The sequence below is a fragment of the Prosopis cineraria genome, unplaced genomic scaffold (assembly GCF_029017545.1).
Source record: "Prosopis cineraria cultivar Desert tree isolate PC_DT_omini unplaced genomic scaffold, ASM2901754v1 PC4, whole genome shotgun sequence".
Taxonomy (NCBI): domain Eukaryota; kingdom Viridiplantae; phylum Streptophyta; class Magnoliopsida; order Fabales; family Fabaceae; genus Prosopis; species Prosopis cineraria.
The window spans coordinates 40,937,923-40,952,462 of NW_026555335.1; the positions used below are offsets into that span (position 1 = coordinate 40,937,923).

Sequence of the window (14,540 nt, forward strand, 5' to 3'; positions counted from 1 at the left end):
AGAACAAGAGTAAAAAAGTAAAGACTAAACTCGATCCAAAAAAAAAAAATTGATCTTGTACATTACATTTGATGTCGAAGACATTTTTTTACGTCTAATTTTCTCTCTTAATTTTCTCAATCTATCTTTAATTTTTGGACAAATGGTTAAATTTTTTACAAGGTGTTGGAAAATAATCATTGATCAAGCATACATATTTTATGATGCGATTGGCCTTATAACTTTATGGTATTAGATTCGATCTCACATAGTGAAACATGTTGAATCATATTAGTTATCAAGCTAGTTTCAACTTGTTATTCGTGCCCAAAAAACATATTTTAAAAATATTTCCCACAATTGTGAAAAGGATGCTATAAGAAAAGGGACAAGGACGATAAAAATTGGGTACAATGAGAAAGGACGAAGGGAGTATAATAGATGGGAAAAATATGTAGTGAGTTAACATATATGACGAAAGAAATGTATGACATTCATTTGCAAGAAAGGGGGAGGCCAGAGTAGGAAGTAATGCATTAAAAGTTACACTGGTCATTATAGAATCAGTTAATATATTAATTTAAAAATTAACGGTTAAAATCATAATCATATTGTTCATGAACAAATCATTTCATTGAAATCAATTAAAAAACAGATTTAATGATTTAGTGATTTAAATATGGGGAGAGGAAAGGTAGCCATCCATGGGGAGTGACTTAAGTACATTCACTTGATGAACATCTTATGTAACACAACAAGAATAATTTAATTTAATCTAACGGCTGTCAAGAATTTTGTCATATAATACTATTACTACAAAAAAAGAAAATATAAAATAATTATTTTTATTAATATGAAATAATTATAAATTATTGAATAATCAGGTGTTGAATATTCTTAGAATCATTATCTAGTAGTTTTTAACCTTTGAGTATTTTTGATTTTTTAAATGATTTTTAACCTGAAATCATTTAATATTTGTTTGAGGCATTGAGGGGGAAAAGTAGAAATCATAACATTAAATGGTTTTGTCGCTAGAACCGTTTAATATTCTGGCGCTGTTTATTTGATCATAATATTAAACAATTTTTCCTTATAATCATTTAATATTATGACTAAATCTTTTTAAATAAGAAGGCTACATTTCTAACAATTTCCTATATTGTACATTACATACAAAAATTCTAGCACCTAAAACAAATTCCACCCTCACATATACATGAAATATATTTTATGAATTCCTACACAAAAGTTATTTTCAATTTCAAGTTGCTTAACTTAAACTAATTAGTAGCCATAATAAATTAAAGTTCCAAATTTAAAAAATTGGCCAAGTATACCTATATCATCTATGTCAATTAACTTTAAATATATACTTTTATCATTTATTTCTTCATTGTTTTTGCTGTTGGTTTTTATAGTTAAACCAAGTTTGGAAAATAATATATAACAGCTTTTCAAGGACTTTTTCCATTTAAGCCTCGGTAAATATGTCATTGTATGCGTCCTCATAGTACTAAATGCAAAAATGACAACAACAAATTAAAATCATTTTAATTAGTAAAAGAAAATATAATGATGAAAAGGTTGAAAATATATATTGTTTGGAAAAGTTATGGCAAGAGCTTGTTGGATTATATTCTTCATGTATTTCATGATAGCGTACCTATAATCTTTAGCTTTGTCAGGTTGTTCTAGGTATTGTGATCACACAATCAATAAAAAAATATGATTAGTTAATCATATGACATGACTTATAGTTACCTTGGTAACATAATTAATGATAAATACATATATCTTGACAATTATTTATGATGTTATTGTATCAAAGTGATTGCTACCCCTTATTAGTTGTTGGAATTGTTAATCGATATGAGTGCAGTACATGACAATAGCCCTAACATGCGATAGAAAAGTTAATATGAGAAATATTTATATAAAAAGATTTAGATTACAGACATATTTGCATAAAACTTAATTAACTTACTGATTAATAATCTCATTATATGTGGCCTATTGTCAGGATTTCCACCACTAATAAGGTTAAGGTATGATTATAGGACTCCTTCATGTGTCTCCGCACAAGTGCTAAATAACTTCTGGTGTTTGTTGTATACGATCATAGGACGTTGAGAGGCTTGAGACTTAGGAGCTTCAGACTGAAGGGCTTTAGGAAGAGCCGATGCCATTCTTGGTCTTTCTTAGTATGTGAAGCAACATCCTAACAAAACTATCACACACATTTTTCTCAATATGCATCAAATCAATGAAGGGTCTCACATTCAATGTAGTCTTCTAATACGGCAAAAATAAAAATGCTGCCTTTGATATTGGGGCATTCAAAGCCCCTGGACCTGATGGCATTAATGCTACATTCATTCACTCTTATTGGGACGACCTAAAGGATAGCATCATCAACCTTGTCAAAAGACTTTTTAGAGAACTAGATTCTATAAGGGAGATTAATGAAACTTTTATTACCCTAATTCCCAAGATTAATCACCTTACTTGCATGAAAGATTTTTGCCCTATTTCACTCTGCAATATTAGCTATAAAATTATCACCAAAATTCTCTCCAATTGACTGCGTGTTTGCATGAATCATTTAATTGGTGATAATCAAAGTAGTTTCATCCAAGGGCAGTAGAGTAGTGACAATAATTTATTGATTAAGAAATTATACATTCAATAAGGAACAAAATAGGAAAAAAGGCTTTATGGCTACCAAGGTGGACCTTGAAAAGGTTTTTGATTGACTATTTTGGAATTTTATTGATGGTACTTTCATCTGAATTAGGATAAATAGCCACTTTCTCTGCTACTCATATGAAAATTCTTTAGAATGTTGAACCTTCTAAAGAATTCACTCCTTATCATAGCATTCGTCAAGGATATCCTCTCTCTTCTTCTTCTTTTTTTTGCATTGAATGATTAAGTCATTGTATTCTTAGCAGCATTGATAAAAATGAATGAAAACCTATCTGGCTAACACCTAATGAACCTCTTATTTCTCATTTATTTTTTGTTGATAATTTGTTGCTTTTTGCACAGTTATTCCTTTCTCAAGCACAAATCATTCAGCAATGCTCATCGAATTTTTGTAATGCTTCTAAGCAGAAAATGTTAACATTAATAGAGCATTAAAAATTAGTGAAAAACTAGGAATTCCTTTGATTGGCAACTTGGGCAAATATCTTGAAATTTCTTTTATCTATGAGAAGATTTCTAAACTTATCTTTGCTCCTTTAATTGATAAAATGAACTCTTGCTTGGCCAATTGGAAAAGTTGATACCTTTAACATAGTGGAAAAATTTATTCTTATAAAATTTGTTTTCTCGGCTTTTTCTAATTACACCATGCAAACTATGCTTTTACCTAATAATGTGCTAATGAAATTGGATAAAATCTCTAGAAATTTTCTTTAAAATTCTTCAGATGGGAACAAAAACCCTCTCCTGAGAATGTGTTGTTTCGAATGAAAAGGTTGGGGGCTCAGACTTAGAAAGCTCAAAAATCAAAATACTGCCTTCATCATGAAACTTTGTTAGGGCCTTCTAACTAAACTAAATTGTTTTTATGCATGAATCCTACGAGATAGATATAATTGTAGAAAACCCACAATCCCTATAGTCATTAAACTGAACTCTTACTCTTATACTTAGAGTAATATATGCAAAATCTAGGACAAATTCATGCCTCACGTTAGTTGAAAAGTAGGTAAAGGAGATAAAATATTCTTTTGATCACATTTATAGAGAAGCTAATCGATGTGTAGATTTGTTGGCTTACCAGACTTCAAAAGGGCATTTTGATACTACCTTTTTTGATAATCTTTCCATGGATTGTACAAGTCTTATAGCTTTATCATGACCTGAATTTAGTCTATTTGCACTATTTTCACCGTGAGCTTGTATTTTTTTAAATCTACTTTCATAGCTTCATATTTATATATTAATTATTAATTAGTAATATATCCATCATTTGTCCTCCCTCCTTCCTCTCCCTTACTCACTGGTTAGGTCACTCTCATCATTTTCCTTCTTACTCTCCCATGTGCATTGTTACCATCACAAGCCAAAATGTACATATACAATTGCTATTTTGTAAATCCAAAGGATACATACAACTGCTTCCATACTTGCAATTTTAAGCCCCTCCCATTTTTGAGCCTTTTTTTCATTCTTTTCTTTTCACTATGCCTCACATTTTTTTTGGTCAACAGTCCTTTTTGAGGTAGGTAGCCTTCTATAGTCTTCAAAAATTATGTTTAATCACAATTTTTTATCATTATGAAAATTATATTATAATATTAAAACTAATTAATATCAAATGAATTAATGTTTTACCTTGTTGGTTTGTTTTTATCTGTTTTTCTTCCTTAGTGAACATATCTTTTCACTCTCCATTAAAAAAAAAAACTTTGAGACTTAAAGAGCTAAATTGCAAAAGCCAAGAGCATACTACAACTCCAACCCACTTTATAATTCTTTTAGCAAGATTTAATATTTGTATATGATATTTTTTTAAAAAATAAGGACTCGTTAATAAAGTTTATTCTGAAATTATTTCTAATTATTTTAATTTTTAAATATTTTTTTATTAAATGAAAGATATTTTTTATCCTCTACTCTCAAGTCTCAAGAGAGATATTATTTAATATCGCATAACATTCTCTTTATATTTACTAAAAAATTTATATATTTGTTTATAAAATTAAAATTTTAATTGTATTTTATTGACATTATTATATTTGTAATGTAAAAATTCAGGGCAAGATGAATGGATTACTGATGAAGTAGTGTTGTTTGACATGGCCCGCAATTCTTATGAGAATTTATACTCAATAGAAGATCTCAATTTCACACCTTTCAATATCTCAGGTGCCTTTCCCATTCCTTCTGAAAATTCTTTCATTATGCTTAATCGTATGGTCTGCCTAAATGAGGTTCAACAAGCTTTATTTGAGATGAAGCCCTTTAAATCACCTGGAATTGATGGTCTCCATGCCCTCTTTTTTCAAAGCCAATAGGAAGTGGTGGGACAGAGTCTATTGAATTTTGTTAAGAATATTTAGTTTGGCCATAGTCTAGATTCTGATTTCAATCGAACTTTAATTGCATTAATACCTAAAACTAGTAAGCCACAGAACTTGAAAGAGTTTAGACCCATTAGTCTTTGCTCAGTCATTTACAAAATTGTCACCAAGGTGCTTGCTAACCGATCGCACATGATATTTCTTGAAATCATAGCCCCCTTTCAATCCAGCTTCATGCAAAATAGGAATATTGTTGACAACACTATAATAGCCCAAGAAGTTATGCACTCTATGAGGAAGAAAACTGGTAAAGTTGGATGGATGGGCATAAAGGTAGATCTTGAAAGGCCTTTGACAAGCTGAGATGGGATTTTATAGAGGATACTCTTCGTGATGCTAGATTTCCACCTTCAATGATTAATCTCATCATGACATGCATTACTACTCTTACTATGCAAGTTCTCTGGAATGGGAAAGCGACTAAGGCCTTCAAACCAAGCAGAGGTGTACGTTAAGGGGATCCACTATCGCCCTATATTTTTGTTCTTTGTATGGAACGGCTTTCCCAAGCTATCATTGTAGAAGTCAATCAAGGGGCATGGCATACTATAAAAATGGGACATAGAGGGGTTTCGCTCTCTCATCTCTTTTTTGCCGATGATCTACTCTTTGGTGAAGCTACTGATTCACAATGTGAAGCTATCCAATAGGTTTTGGAATGATTTTGTAGGTCCTCGAGACAACTGGTCAGCAAATCCAAAACTCAGATTTATTTCTCTCGAAATGTTGAAACTTCTGTGGCAAATAAATCATGTCTCAAGCAGGATTTTTCATTTACTAACTCTCTTGGAAGATACTTAGGAGTTCCATTGATTAATGAGAGAGTTATCTCAAGAACTTATCATTATATTCTAGAAAGATTACATCAAAAGCTTGCTAGTTGGAAAAGTCAAAGTTTGTCACTCGCAGGACATATCACTCTTGCCAAGTCTCTCCTTGCTTCAATCCCCTTTTACACCATGCAGAGCACACTGCTACCCTCATCATGCTACAACGAAATTGAGAAACTCATGAAAATTTATTTGGGGCTACTCTGATGATCAACATGGCATTAATCTTGTGAAATGGGATGAATTATGCCAACCTTTGGCCAATAGAGGTTGTGGCCTCCTAAAATTGAAAGCTCAGAATAAAGCTTTCATGGCTAAACTGGCTTATAAAATTATCTCTAAACTAAATCTACTTTGGGTGCGAGTGCTTAGAGGTAAATACCGATTGTATGACAGAGCTCCTGATGTTATTAATAGAAAGAGATCTTCTAATCTTTGGAGAAACATAGTAAAGATTTGGGAAGATACCATGTTCCATGTTAAATGAAAATTGGGTATGGTAATGGGCTTAAATTTTGGTCTGATTATTGGATTGGTGATCTTGGTCCTCTAAGGTATTTATCTTACGCAAGTATATCAGCCAATGATCTACTTAGCCCTTCCCATGGCCTCTTCCCTGAAGGACAACCCTGAGAAACAGCCCAAAAAAAAAAACGTAAGTAATTCTGAAAACCATGAATGAATACGACTAAAGTTTGCTAGCTGAATAAAGAAAACAGAAAAGCTAAGAACACATAAATGTGAACATGTTTGGTAGCTCAGTAAATGAGGCCGGAGGAGAGAGACACAAACATGGAGTGAGAAATAACTCTAACTCATCAAGTATCTGTATTAGGCTGTGAAGGGCCCCTCTCACTCTCACCCTTTCTCTTTGTCTTTCTACCACCGAGAGAAAGAAGCTCCATTCTTCATAGAAAGTGCCCTTCTGCTATTCCTGTTACGCGCTTATCGTTTCTCCTAGCTTTGGACTTTGGAGTTTGCTTTTCTACTCACAGCTCACACTCACTGCCTCTTCCGCGCTTCCTTTCTCCTCTCTTCTCTCTCAACATTCCTTTTTGGTGTGGTGTGGTGTGGGGTACCTGAGTTTTTGACTTTATAGTCCGCCACTTGATTTTGCTTCTGAAACATTGCTAAAAAGGTACCTTTTCTCTCCTTTCTTCCTAAATTGGCGCAATTACTTTCACCTGACTACAGCTAACCTCTGGTTACACTTTCATTTTCCGGCTCTTATTTTCCCTTTAGTGTAGTTCCATTTCCGTCATTTTCTTCTTTGCTCAGTAGGTAGTCATTTTGGTAGTTCACTGTTCCGGTCTTCTTCGTGAATATTTCCTTCTCTTTGAGATTGGGGATCGGATTTGCTCTCAGATTTGAGGTTCAGGGGTTCTCAAATTCAGTGTTTCTTTTAATTTATTGGTCAGAGTGCGCACGGTCAGAAAGCACGCTTGTCAGAGAGAGAAATATGGCAGGAGGAGGAGGAGGTCCGGCGAAATCAGAGGAGCCTCAGCCGCATCCACCTAAGGATCAGCTGCTTGGAATATCTTACTGCGTTACGAGCCCTCCTCCATGGCGTGAGTTTCTCTGATCTTAGATTTGAAAATCTTACCATTTTGAGGATGAATTCCTTGGTTTCTTTTACCTGATTCTCGTCAATTCATATGGTATATTCAACGCATATTTTGTTATGCAAGTATTATTTCTTTGGGCGCTTGTCTCTCTCCCTATTTGTAAAATGTTACTTTTTATAAATTCTTTTTCCTTGCATTTGCCAGATTTTTTATGCGCTTCTTCCTTAAAGCGAACTTATTCTTCTTTTTTAGGGCCGGGGGAGCTCCATTTTAGGCATGTTACAGTTTTATGTTTAGGACCGCAAGGAACGCATGTATGGGGAAATAAAAATGAATTTATTGGAAAAGCATCTTCTCATTTTCATATCTCTGGACCATTTATTTCACGAGTCATGCTTCGAATTAATACAGAGATTCTTCCCGCCTTGGGAAAACCTCATGCGCTTATCAAAGCTTAAAGGAATAATGTCAACCATTTAGATTAGATGCTTTTCAGAGAATCCAATTGTTATTTAATTTGAATCTCGCTGTAGGTTTCAAAAGTATTTTCCGTTTAACAATATCTTATTCTTGAATTATATTATTCGAGTTGTTGAAATTTTTGGAGATTTTGCAACACTACCGAAGCCATGCTTCCATAACTGGTACTTGAATAATGTTTCAAATGAGTGAAATTTTCGGCAAAATCATTTGCCATATTCTGTCATAATTTTACATAGTTTGTGATTTGAGAACACCTCTTCTACCCCTCGTCTGCATTATTTTGTTGAATGTTGAATCTTCAAAATTTTGCTTTAAACATTTGCCTTTTGTTTTTACTTAGTTAATTTTAACAAAAAATGGGGACATTCTGGTGCAGCTGAGGCCATAATTCTTGGTTTTCAACATTATCTCGTGATGCTTGGTACAACTGTGCTCATTCCTTCTGCTCTTGTACCACAAATGGGAGGTGGCAATGTAAGCAATAGCAGATAAAATTTACAGCAGCAACAATGTTTAGATCTAGTTTGAGATTATATTGACAAAAAAATCCAACCATATGATTGAAATCAAACTTTTTTTTTCAGCCAAAAATTAGAACAGAAAAAAGAAAGAAAATAAACCCTGCTTTTCCTTTCAGGAGGAAAAGGCACAAGTTATCCAAACACTACTCTTTGTGGCTGGAATAAACACATTGCTGCAGACACTGTTTGGAACTCGACTGCCTGCCATAATTGGAGGGTCTTACACCTATGTTGCGACCACAATCTCAATTATTCTGGCTGGTCGATTCAGTGATGTTTCAGATCCTATAGAGGTCTTGTGGATCAGAATTCATTTTCTTGTACTAAATGGTTCATGGTTGATATGCTTGTTATATCATTTAATGTTGTAATATAATTAGATATAGCCAATAAGTAAACTGCCATATGTTTTGTAATACGATTGTTATCAATTATTTCTTTGATTTTAAATTAGCTGTCATGATAAGATTAACATCTACTATTCAATTCCATTTGAAATAAGGGCGCGAACTTAAGTTCCAGTACTAGATTAAGGCATCAGATTATTATATTCTTATTTGATAAAAACTGTCAACTCACTTTTATTTTTTGTATCTTCAATTTTTTTTTTAAAATATGTTCAGAGATTCAAGAGGATAATGCGGGCAATCCAGGGGGCTCTTATTGTTGCTTCAACTCTTCAAATAGTATTAGGCTTTAGTGGCCTTTGGCGTAATGTTGCAAGGTTGGTCTGAATTTATTTGTAGCAAGTTGATGGGTCATGCTTGCTCACTTCTCAGTCTTCATATATGGGTAAAAAATATCAAAGTTGAAGTATAAACCTGATTCATGATTTTCTTTCTCAGTTGTTCTATATGGAGTTCATTTTCACGTAATTGTTTTCACATAGTTACTATTATGAGCTGGATTGGTGTTTGAAATAAAAATTTCACTGACATGTTTAAGTGACTTATGAAATTAAATTTATGATGATTATCAAAGCCATAAGCTCAATAATGAAAGGAGTAAATTTTTTTGTTTGAATGTAAATTTATCAAGTGATATAAGTTCCAATTCTTTCTTCAGGTTCTTAACTCCACTTTCTGCAGTTCCTTTGGTATCACTTGTTGGTTTTGGGCTGTATGAGTTAGGTTTTCCTGGGGTAAGCCTTATGTTACTTTATCACGTGTTCTTGCGAGAGTTAAATTGATAAGAGCATTTGATATTGATGTCTGCCTTGGTGTAGGTTGCTAAATGTGTGGAGATTGGATTGCCAGAGCTCATATTGCTAGTGTTTGTTTCACAGGTAAAGTTATTTACTTTGTCATAGACTGTTTCTAAACATGGCTGATTGCTAGCGTACTTTTTTTCCTGGTCTTGAATCCTTAGCATAATAATGATGTTTATTTTGATATCTTTGTTTAATTTACTTATTTAGCATGATAATTTTTGTGAGACTGATTGCTATAATGGTCAATGGTTGTCATGCAGTACATTCCCCATGTGCTCAATTCAGGAAATTCAGGAAAACATGTCTACTTCTACCGGTTTTCTGTTATATTTACAATTGCAATTGTGTGGATATATGCTCATCTACTCACTGTTGGAGGCGCCTATAACCATGCTGCACCAAAAACACAGGCTACCTGCCGCACTGATCGTGCTGGACTTATAGATGGTGCCCCTTGGTTAGTTGTGTGATTTCTTTTGAAAGTAATACTAATGGCGTTTTTCTCCCTGCTGATTAGTTATTTAAGTAGCTCCTCCCTGTGAAAAGGAAAAGATTGGCAAGGGGGGAGGTGTTGAGCATGCTCATTACCAAAGAAGCTGGATAAGACGCTTGTTGTACAGCCTGATTTCCCCCCCCCCCCCAATTGATCTCAGTGTGCTGTTTTGAGAGTGTCAAGTGACTTGTTCAAGGAGACTCTTCTCAGGAATTTCACTGAAATTGCATCTTAGTTAATATGGAAGGAAATTTACGATTCAATGAATCCTATACCTTACCATTTGAACCAATTATTTTTCTTCATATTTTTTGGTGTAGATTTTGTATGATTTATTCCTTCAAAATCCCAGCTATTGAATCCTGTGCCGTATTATTCTGGACGAGCTAGTTTTACGCACAGAGGCTATTGATTGTGTTGTGAATTTGAGCGAATGAATAAGTGAATCATTTTGCGGTCTATCTATGTTACGTTTGTCATTTGTAAATCTTGTGTAATATAGTTATCACTGTATTGAATCATAGAGGACTGTAATTGATATTTTTCAAGATCAATTGCGTCCGTGAGATTTTGGTTTCTTTTCTTTTCTTCTTCTTTTTTATTTAGTATCATATTACTTTCTAGCCTTAGTTTTGTGAGTTGAAATGTGTTGGTAATAATTTATTATGAGTTTGGTTTTCAGGATAAGAGTTCCCTATCCCTTTCAATGGGGAGCACCTTCATTTGATGCTGGTGAAGCCTTTGCCATGATGATGGCATCCTTTGTTTCTCTTGTAGAGGTAATATATTCTTTAATTTTACGTTTCAACTGGAATTTTACTTTTGTTTCTTCAGTGGTTTCCCATACAACAACCATTTATTTGCTTCCACATTCATTGCTTTCTTTGGTTGTTTTGGAATTCTATCCGTATGTTGTTAGTAGTCATCTAAGACAGAATACTGCTACAGCTTTAATGAGAGTGGCCATTTAGTGATTTTGTCCTTTCCTTTTAAAATGTCGCAAGTATAATAGGTTGGTGGCAACAGTTTCCAAAAAACCTTTGAGGCTCAAGTTGGGTCTTATTCCTGAGAAATTTTATCTTTAGTTTGGCATTTAACATAAGTAGGTCAAGGAACCTACAAATACATGCCCAAATTCTCTTTGTTATCCTGAATATATATGGGGTATACCGGCTACATGAAGCCATGGTAGTGAAAAGGAAATTTGCAACAAGTAAACCAGCCTGGTGTCATGATCAAATGATCCAAAGGATGGGATTGTATGCAAAGAGATTAAGAAAGAAAAAGAAAATGGGGGAGGTTGTTATGGTCTTGATTGCCTCACTTCTCATCTGTTAAGTTCAATACGATAATTGGGAGATTGTTTTCTTCTATTAAATCAAGGGGAGGCTGATATAAACATGTCAACACATTACTATGTGCATAGTGGCATGCTTGGGATTATATGGCTTCCTTAATTGTGCATTGGCTGAGAAGCAGTAATATGTATGTCGTACTTTGCCATTTCCTTGAATAATTATGCTTTGCTTTTGTTAAATTATCTTCTTTACAATTTTATTTGTTACAAACAGTCCAGTGGAGCTTTTATTGCTGTATATCGGTTTGCGAGTGCAACCCCATTACCACCATCTGTTCTCAGTCGGGGTATTGGTTGGCAGGTATACTAAGATGGTAACAATTACTTCTTTAACATTTAACTTTTCGTAAACATTCAGGTCAAGAAGATTATCTAAACAATAAACCTTTCATGTATTTATACAACAACAGCAGCAGCCTTATCCCAGTGGGGTCGGCTATGATAAACCTTTCATGTATTTATAATCTATATAAAATTGTAACAGCAGAAGTAATGATTAACCATAATTCTAGTTATTGTTTTTATCTTCCATTTAAAGTAGAACAATGCAATAAATAATTTTGGTGAGCTCTGACATCAATCATTGGTGACAGCATCTGATTGTGCCTCTAATATCTATTTTCAGGGAGTTGGTATACTGTTATCAGGATTGTTTGGAACTGTCAATGGATCCTCTGTATCCGTGTAAGACAGTCTCAAAACTTTTTTGTATTTTCTACTTGAGGAAGGAAACACAATTTGTCAAGTGACCCATTTGCTTTCCTTCTGTACAGTGAAAATGCAGGTCTTCTGGCTTTGACTCGTGTTGGCAGTAGAAGAGTCGTGCAAATATCTGCTGGGTTCATGATTTTCTTTTCAATTCTTGGTGAGTTGGTGCGATGTGAATATTTAAGCAATATGTGTGACTTAGATAAATGGCTTGTCCACCTCCATAGTTCCTGTCTCGTCCCTAAGAACTTGTTAATTTTATTGTCTAGGGAAATTTGGAGCAGTCTTCGCTTCAATTCCACCGCCCATTTTTGCTGCACTATACTGCTTGTTCTTTGCTTACGTTGGTAAGTCTGATTTATAAATTGATTCGCAAAGTTATTGAAGGTCCAAATTTGTCTTCGTAGCTAAAAACAAAATATCAATTTTCATTTATCATGTAGGTGCGGGAGGCCTTAGTTTTCTTCAATTCTGCAACCTCAACAGTTTTAGAACAAAATTCATATTAGGTTTCTCTATCTTCTTGGGGTTGTCTGTGCCACAGTACTTCAATGAGTACACAGCAATTAATGGTTTTGGTCCAGTCCACACAGGTGCAAGATGGGTAAGGATATATGATAAAGCTTTATAGATGTTTACTGTCAGGTTTTTCAATTATACGTGTGAAGAACATTTTTGAGAATCAATAACGTGTTACTGAATTGAACAGATGTTTTTATTGGAAAACTAAACATCTAGAACACCTCATTGCAGTCTTATCTTGCATTTTAATCTCCGCTTTTTGTGAACCCCCACTTGCACTGATATTTTTGTGTTCGTGGGCAGTTCAATGATATGGTAAATGTCCCATTCCAATCGAAAGCATTTGTTGCCGGTGTTGTGGCATTTTTTCTGGACAACACCCTCTACAAGAAACATGCAGATATTAGGAAAGACAGGGGGAAACATTGGTGGGACAAGTTCAAGTCTTTCAAGGGTGACACAAGAAGTGAGGAGTTCTATTCACTGCCTTTCAATCTAAACAAATATTTCCCATCCGTGTAATCTTGTGCAGAGGGCTGAACTTTAAGACGGTTTCATTTTGATGTCGTTTATCAAGCCTTGTAAGGTCATTGTTTAATCCTGTAAAATCAGATAGGACCTGATTACACGCTTTAGCTAAATGAGTATTGGGCAGTCTCCTTTGTTATGAAATACTGCAAAACCATTTATTTTTATTGCTTTCTTTGATGTAAATCTCGAGAACTGTATTCGTGGTAGTAATATGCAAATTCTCTGTATCATTCACCTGATTCATATCAAGCATGCTTTACTTTAATACCTTCCTGATGGATAAGAATTGGATCCCATAAAAGATGTATTTATTATTAGATGTTAGGTGGCAGATATTTTTCGTTGGAGTGGTTTCATAGTAAATGTCGGTCCATGTTTCAATTACCTTCATTTCCTGTTACAGTAGTCACTACATGTGCAAATAGCACTTTCTTAAACGCACTTAGGTCTTCGACTTGTTCTCCACCTGATCCTAACAGAACCTTCAAAGGTGAACAGCCTTTCATGCGTGGAACGTGAGGGCGTTCCCACAGAATTCGTGAGCACTATGGGCCTTTATAATAACGGAAATCGAAATGGATCCGTACACTTTGTCCGTTTCTACGTTAACCAGATTTTTTTAGGGAAAAAAATTAATCTATATGATGTATTTGGGGAGAAATGTAATAAAAACAGATCTCACAAGTGAAAAGATGAGACGTGAATTTCACGTATATTTATGTACTCGCATTCAATTTGTTTTAAATAGATATGAGCCCCATTCGCCTGACCTCGTGCATAAGACAATTCTATCATTGATGATGAGAGAGAGAAAAGATAAAAATGGTAATCCGAAAATAAAAGCATTAGAAATAATCACACATGATATTTTATTTAATTTAATTAGTGTTAACATGACTTGTTTGTATTAAACAGATTATGTATGATGTGGTGTATCAAGTCTGTGCAAGAATTTCTCTTATTCTACAATGTTTGAAAATCAAGTACTGCTGTCACAGTATATAATTTATGAATATTGAATAATCCGAATTTCTATTTATTCATGTATATATTATAATGATGTTGATATTGACGTGCGCGAGCGCTATTGACATTGATTTTTTTTTTTCAAAAATTATTCACTGGTGTCCTCCAACTATTTGATTTTGCATATTATATGGTATTAAATTAAATGTAGATATTGTGAGAGACTAACTATTTTAATAGATTCAATTTTTATTTGTTATTTACATTGATTTTTTTTTT

General features: G+C 33.9%; 1 protein-coding gene across 1 annotated transcript; it reads left to right on the forward strand.

The window, feature by feature from the left end:
* Positions 1-6,685: 6,685 nt before the first annotated feature.
* On the forward strand, positions 6,686-13,525 carry LOC129309230 (nucleobase-ascorbate transporter 6-like). Its single transcript, XM_054950687.1, has 15 exons — positions 6,686-7,043; positions 7,324-7,473; positions 8,330-8,427; positions 8,591-8,767; positions 9,098-9,198; positions 9,540-9,615; positions 9,700-9,759; positions 9,945-10,141; positions 10,860-10,956; positions 11,749-11,835; positions 12,160-12,218; positions 12,308-12,399; positions 12,512-12,589; positions 12,686-12,846; positions 13,068-13,525. The coding sequence occupies exons 2-15, from the start codon at positions 7,365-7,367 to the stop codon at positions 13,284-13,286; spliced, it is 1,611 nt and encodes a 536-aa protein (XP_054806662.1). The 5' UTR covers positions 6,686-7,043; positions 7,324-7,364; the 3' UTR covers positions 13,287-13,525.
* Positions 13,526-14,540: the final 1,015 nt, after the last annotated feature.